The following is a 6,000-nucleotide window of genomic DNA, read 5'->3' as shown; positions in this document are numbered from 1 at the left end:
GCAGGTGTGCTGACTCGGGTCTCTCTTCCTCTTCTTACGAAGCTACTAATGCCATCAAGGGGCTCACCCTGATGACTTTAATCCCAGTGACCTTCCATTGGTGCCACCTCTAAGAACCATTAACTGTGAATGTGGGCCAGGCTCTGAAGCCGGAGCTGCTTCAAGACTTGAACCTGGTCGGTGGCAGCAGGGGGCTGCAGCGGTCAGCTGTCTAGACCGTCAGGCCCCCTTCTTTGGTAATTGCTCCCTGATCCCTTCCTGGGGAACCATTAGGTTTGTCAGATTTAGCAATAAAAAATCCAGGATGCTCATTTAAATGTAAATTTCAGAAAAACAACAAATGGTTTATTAGTATATTATAAATATTGCATGGATATACTTATACCTAAAATTATTTTTATATTTATCTGAAATTATAATTTAACTGAGCAGCTTAATTTTTTTCCGGCAACCCTAGGAGCCATTTCCCATTACCTGGGACCAGGTGATTCTGCTGGGGGCCAACCAGGCAGTCAGGTCTGGGCAAATGAATTCAGGTTTGACCAATCAGAGCAGCCTACCCAGCTGGACCACTCATTGGTTCAGAAACAGGCACGTGACCCAGTCAGGGGCCAATGAGCGTCAGCCTGGGGGCTGCAAATGCAAGGAGAGGTGGCCTTGGGGAGCAGAGGGAGACCGAATGGTTTGAGCTGCCTGAGAGTGTCTTGCTTTAACCCATTTCGTCCCACTGTCCTTGATGTGAGATACTACAAAAATCGAAACATAGTATATAATATACAATTATTAATAACATAATCATAATAATATTTAATAGACATGAGCTCTAGACTGTGACTTCTAACCTATTTCAATGCACCTGTGTCAGTTTCACTGAAACATTCACAGAACTGAAAACTTGAGACTTGATGGGTTAAGCTGGTTTGAGTTGCTCTCTCTGTCCTTGTAACCCAAAGAAAGAGTTGGGTGGCATTGTAGCCATTAGCTGTGGTGCACACCTGTGATCCCAGCTGCTCGGGAGGCTGAGGCAGGAGGATCGCGAGTTCAAAGACAACTTCAGCAACTGCAAGGCACTAAGCCACTCAGGGAGACCCTGTCTCTAAATAAAATACACAGTAGGGCTGGGGGTGGGCTCAGTGGTCAAGTGCCCCAAGTTCAATCCCTGCTACCCCCTCTTCCCCCCAAAAAGAAGAAGCCGCTAGGCCTCTGCTTCAGGGAAAGGAACAGCTGGAAAGGAACTATAGGAATCACAAGAGAGAGACGCTCTTGACCTGCTTAAGACCTTGGCTCTCAAGCCAGGATAGACGCCCTTCCTGTCCCAGGCACGCGTGAGGACCTCCGCTGCCCACTAAGACAAAGAACAAAGCTGGACGCAATGTCTTCCACTTTTATTTTGTAGAACGACGCATGTGCCACCTGCAGGCCCCCACTCCTGGTGCTCCCCCTGTCCCCCCCCCGCCACTGCTGCCTTTGCTAAGCCTGTTCACAGAGGTCAGTCAAGGCCAGTGAGGGAAAGGCCACTGATTCTGGGGAACATGGTAGACCCACCTGGTCATCTCTGGGGCAGTGACTGACACTGGGAAGAAAGTGGCCTGACACCAGGAGAGGGGTCTCTAGAGCCAGAGGGCAGGTCAGGTAGGCCCAGGACAGGAAGGGCAGGAGCCAGGTGAGAACCCAGTTCTGGCGTCCTGCACCGTGACCCTGCGGACCCTGCAGCCTGGGCCTGGCAGTGGCTACTGGCCTCTCTACGGAGGGGGCCGGGCCCTGGACACCGGTGGTCCTGGCTCTCTGGAGAGGGCACTATACAGCAAGGCACTGAGCCACGGTCTCAGCTTCTCAGCTTCAAGTACGTGAGCCGCCCGGGGTGGGCAGGGGCAGGGTCTAGATGGCGTCACCCTCACTGTCAGACTCAATGGTGTCCAGCGGCTGCAGACGCAGGGAGTCATAGTTAGGGGGCGGGGTGCCCGGGATGGGCAGTGGCTGCCCGTTGGGGTAGCCCTCGGCCTGGCTGGCGGGGTCGGGCTGGAAGCCAAAGTTGGTGTGGGCCTCCACCAGCTCGGCCACGGTGGGCGGGGGGCTGTCACAGGGAGCCCGGGCCCGCCTCCGCCGCAGGCTCCTGAGGAAGGCCACCAGCCTGATGATGGTGATCCACAGGAAGTCGATGATGATCTCCCCAAACTCGATGAGGCACAGCACGGAGCCCCCCATCCAGAAACCAAACTGGCCGCCCAGGTTGGAGAGCAGCCAGACGATCTGTGGGGAATGGGGCGCTGAGGGCCTGGCTGGGCGGAGAGTGGGCACAAGCTCTTGCCCCTCGCCCAGGCTCAGGGGTTCCTGTGGGGTGCGCAGTTGACTGGGAAGGGAAGGGGACAGGGTGACCACCTCAGCCCAGGGAAATAGCTCAGCTGGCTGTAGGGACCTTCCTGATCTCCACCCTTTGGGGTGTCAGGAGCCTCCCCAAACTCACGTTGTTGGCTGCTGATTCCTCGATGGTGCGATAGTTGAATTCTTGGAAGTAGATGTTGAGCTTGACGATGCCGTTCCTGCAGAGGCAGCAGAAGGGGCTGGGACCCGGGGCTCCCTGCACACCCCGGGTAGGGAAGCCAAGGGGCCACCCGGCCCTCCCCTGCTCTGACTTGCTCATACTGCCAGGAGTGGTGAAGCCAAACCAGACCAAACAGGTCACCTTGTCAGCCTCCCTGCACCGCGGGGCCACAGAGAGTATCTACCCTGTTGGCCCCTGTCCTGCCATCTTCCTGAAGACACTCTGGCCTGGGACAGCCCCAAAGATCAGCTCTGAGCTCCCTTTTCCCCAGGTCTAGGGCGGCCAGGCCACATTCGGTGACCCGCCCACATTCGGTGACCCTGCATAGAGTGCTGAGGAGTTCTGCGGGGATTAGGGCCCCTGGGGCAGGGAAGGTTGGCTGAGAGGGGGTTCCCCCCTATTCATATGTGTTCTTTGCTTCTTATTTGAACAGTCCCTGTTTCTCACTCACTTCCTACACGGACCCCCCTTATCTCTCAGGCACACTGAGGCTCCCTCCCTCCTGTCCCTGAAGGGGAGGGGGCTCTACAGACCCTCATTGCTGTGAGCTCTTTTTGCATCTGTCTCTGGGCTTGAGCATCCTGGTGGTATGGACCTGTGTCTTCCCTGTGCTCAACACACATTTGTGCTGAGCAGGTGGAGAGAGACAGGGGAGGGATGGGGATGAGGGATGGGGGAGGGGCTGATGAAGAGCATGCTTCTCCTCCAGGGGTTGGAAGACCCCAGTCTTCCTGGCTGCCTTCCTCCCTCTTGCCTTCGGGGCTTCCTTCCCTAGCCTTGCTCCTGGATCTGACCCCATCCCCCAGGCCCTGGCTCCTCCCCTTCCCTGCCTTCCCAGCCCGCCCAGGCTTCAGGCTGACCTGCTCACAGTGATGTTGGGGCTCTGGTCCCGCTCCTGAGACAGCACGTGGAGAATCCAGTCCTAGAACCCAAGAAGGCAACTAAGAACATGGTGCTCACACCTCACATTCCCCCATCGCGGTCCATGGTCCATCCTGGTCCATGGTCCATCGCGGTCCGCTGCACCTTCCTGAAGCCCCCAGGGACCGCAGGAAGGGGCTGTAGGAGGAGGCCGCGGGGGAAGCTGCGGCTGCTGTTGGCAGGAGGGGAGCTCGGGGCTCCAGCCTCTTCTGGACAGGCCTGGCCAGAATGGACCTTGTCCCAGGTCCATTCCCACCTCTTGAACTTGCCGTCCCCTCTGCCTGGGCTCCTCTGGCTCTGCCCACCGCTGGCTCAGCCTCTGGGTTTCAGCTCAGATGTCGCCTTTGTAGAGGGGCGTCCCTGACCCCTCTGGGTGCTCTCCTGCTTACTCCCTCACAGCCACCGTTGACCTTGAACGTGATCTTACTTCTGTGTACGTGATAGACAGTAAGCTCCACGAGGGCAGGACCCTCGGGCCCATCTCATCCTCTGCAGTGTCCCCGGCCCGGTGCCTGGGGAATGTCAGTGGGAGAGCCGAAGGGAGGGAGGGAAGGAGGAAAATACCACCCCCCAAAGATTGGGACCTGTCAGCCCAAAGATGGGGACCAGGAGTGTGGCCACTCCCACCGTCTCACCTCGGAGGCCTCAGAAGGCCAGTCGGCCATGGAGATAGTCATCTTGTACTGGGTGTCACTGGAAAAGAGAAGCAGCCCTGTTGCTGTCCTGCCAACATCGGCCGCCCTCCCTGCTGGCCCACGGCAGTGCCCACGTCCCCTCGCCACACTCACTTGCAGGACTCCTTGCACATGCTGATGCACGTCTCTCTCAGGGCCACGCTCATCCGCAGGTCTAGGTAGCAGTGGGCTGGGCGGGAGAGAGGAATGGCCAATAGGGGTGGGCGGACGGTGGTCTAGGGGTCCACCCTTCACCCTGTTCTGCCCTCCTGGCCCAGGGCCACCCGAGGCCTGGGGTTAGATGGGGATGTGGTGTCTCAACCCACGCTCTCTGGTCATGGGGAATCATTGCCACCCCGACTCCAGCCACCTCCAGCCATTTTGCCGCAGCCTAACCCTGGGATGCTTCCCTCGGGTGCCCTAGACCCAGCTCAGGACCCCCTGGGGAGCCCTCTCCATCTCTGCCCATGGATGGGGTTTTCTCCCCAGCCCTGTTTTGTATTTTATTTAGAGACAGGGTCTCGCTGAGCTGCTCGGCACCTTGCTTTGGCTGAGGCTGGCTTTGAACTCACGATCCTCCTGCCCCAGCTTCTTGAGAGGCTGAGGATTACAGGTGTGGGCCACTGTGTTCATGTTTGTTTTAAGAGGTGGCGGGACCCCTGCTTGTTGGATTCCAGGCCACCAGGGCTTTCAGGCCTGGGTTCTAGCTCTGTGGGAGCCCAGCAGGGGCTCCTTGTCCTTGGAGGACATCACCATCAGGACTCTATCACTTTCTCCTCGGGCCCAGCATGCCACAGAGAGACCCAGCGATGCCACTCAGACATGGACACACCCACCGAGCACCACACACGGCCTTGTGCACACGTGTGCATCCAAGCCAGGATGCACGACGAAGACACTGGAAGCCACCTGTGCCCGAGCACAGCACTCACAGACAGGTCCTGTCATCCCCAAGTGCTCCGGCACACTCAGGTGCAAACACAGACATGCCCTTGCACACGTGCATTGGAAAACACAACCACACACACACCGTGCTGTCTCCCGGGCCCATTCCCAGGCTCATGCCTGTGCTGGCATTTGTGTGGCACACAGACACATGCCCTGGAGGACAGATGGACTCCCGCTCCTATGTGTTTCAAGCAGGCACTTCATGGAGTCGGGGAGACAGGGCTGAGTTCCTGCAGACAGGCCTGGGATGGGTGGTAGGAGACTGTGGACAGAGGAGGGGCCGCCCTGGCACACCCCAGGGCCCTGCTCAGGGCACCCAGCTCTCCTCTCTGCTCTGTGGGTAGTGGCCCCAGAGGTCGTGAACCTGCACTCACCCCAGTCTGGGAAATCCTGGTTGTTGCAGTATCTCTCCCCCCGGGGCAGTGGGTACAGGTAGTGGCCGCAGCTGCAGTTATGGATCATGTGGTCTTGGAAGCAGGAGTGGAGACAGGCCTGGAGGTTGGGGAGGGAACACAGACCTGGCTAGTGATGTCCCCACTCTGGTGGCAGAAGAAGGACCCCAAGAATTCAACACCCAGGTCAAGGGAGCTGGGGGCCCGGAGAGATGCCCTTTGGCCTAAGATGCAGGCTTGAGATGACCAAGTTGTGGTGACGGACCCTGTCATTGGGGTGTGGCCGTCCTTCCTCCTTGGGCCACATAGCAGATCACTGAACCCCACAGAGAGACCAGACAAGGCCCCCGAAGTCCAGGTCTCTCCATAGATGGCACCCCATAAATGACACAGCAGAAGTGGCTTGTCCCAAACCATAATGCTCACACCTAGGGCACCACCTCTCCTCCTCAGGTGCCAGGGCCCTTCCAAGCTCTCTGTATCCAGGGACCCAGAGGGCAGCTTGAGGAAGCCAGGCGAGCCG

The 6,000-nt window shown here is 58.1% G+C and overlaps 1 protein-coding gene across 3 annotated transcripts in view; it reads right to left on the bottom strand.

Annotated features, from left to right (window-relative positions):
- Window positions 1–1,412: 1,412 nt before the first annotated feature.
- Scnn1b (sodium channel epithelial 1 subunit beta) overlaps window positions 1,413–6,000 on the bottom strand; it is a 43,952-nt gene continuing 39,364 nt past the window's right edge. For 2 of the 3 annotated variants that reach the window (XM_046454583.2, XM_046454582.2), the window contains exons 9-14: window positions 5,460–5,577; window positions 4,252–4,327; window positions 4,099–4,156; window positions 3,403–3,464; window positions 2,465–2,540; window positions 1,414–2,250 (exon numbers count right to left, since the gene is read on the bottom strand). In XM_046454583.2, coding sequence (XP_046310539.1) covers window positions 1,879–2,250; window positions 2,465–2,540; window positions 3,403–3,464; window positions 4,099–4,156; window positions 4,252–4,327; window positions 5,460–5,577 — 762 coding nt within the window. In that variant the 3' untranslated portion in view covers window positions 1,414–1,878. Of the gene's footprint in view, window positions 2,251–2,464; window positions 2,541–3,402; window positions 3,465–4,098; window positions 4,157–4,251; window positions 4,328–5,459; window positions 5,578–6,000 lie in introns of all 3 variants that reach the window. The other variant, XM_046454581.2, reaches the window with a different exon arrangement.

The sequence above is a fragment of the Marmota monax genome, unplaced genomic scaffold (genome assembly GCF_021218885.2).
Source record: "Marmota monax isolate L192 unplaced genomic scaffold, Marmota_monax_Labrador192_F-V1.1 WCK01_AAM20220418_F8-fsc00086, whole genome shotgun sequence".
Lineage (NCBI taxonomy): Eukaryota > Metazoa > Chordata > Mammalia > Rodentia > Sciuridae > Marmota > Marmota monax.
This window is presented reverse-complemented; position numbering and strand designations above follow the sequence as displayed.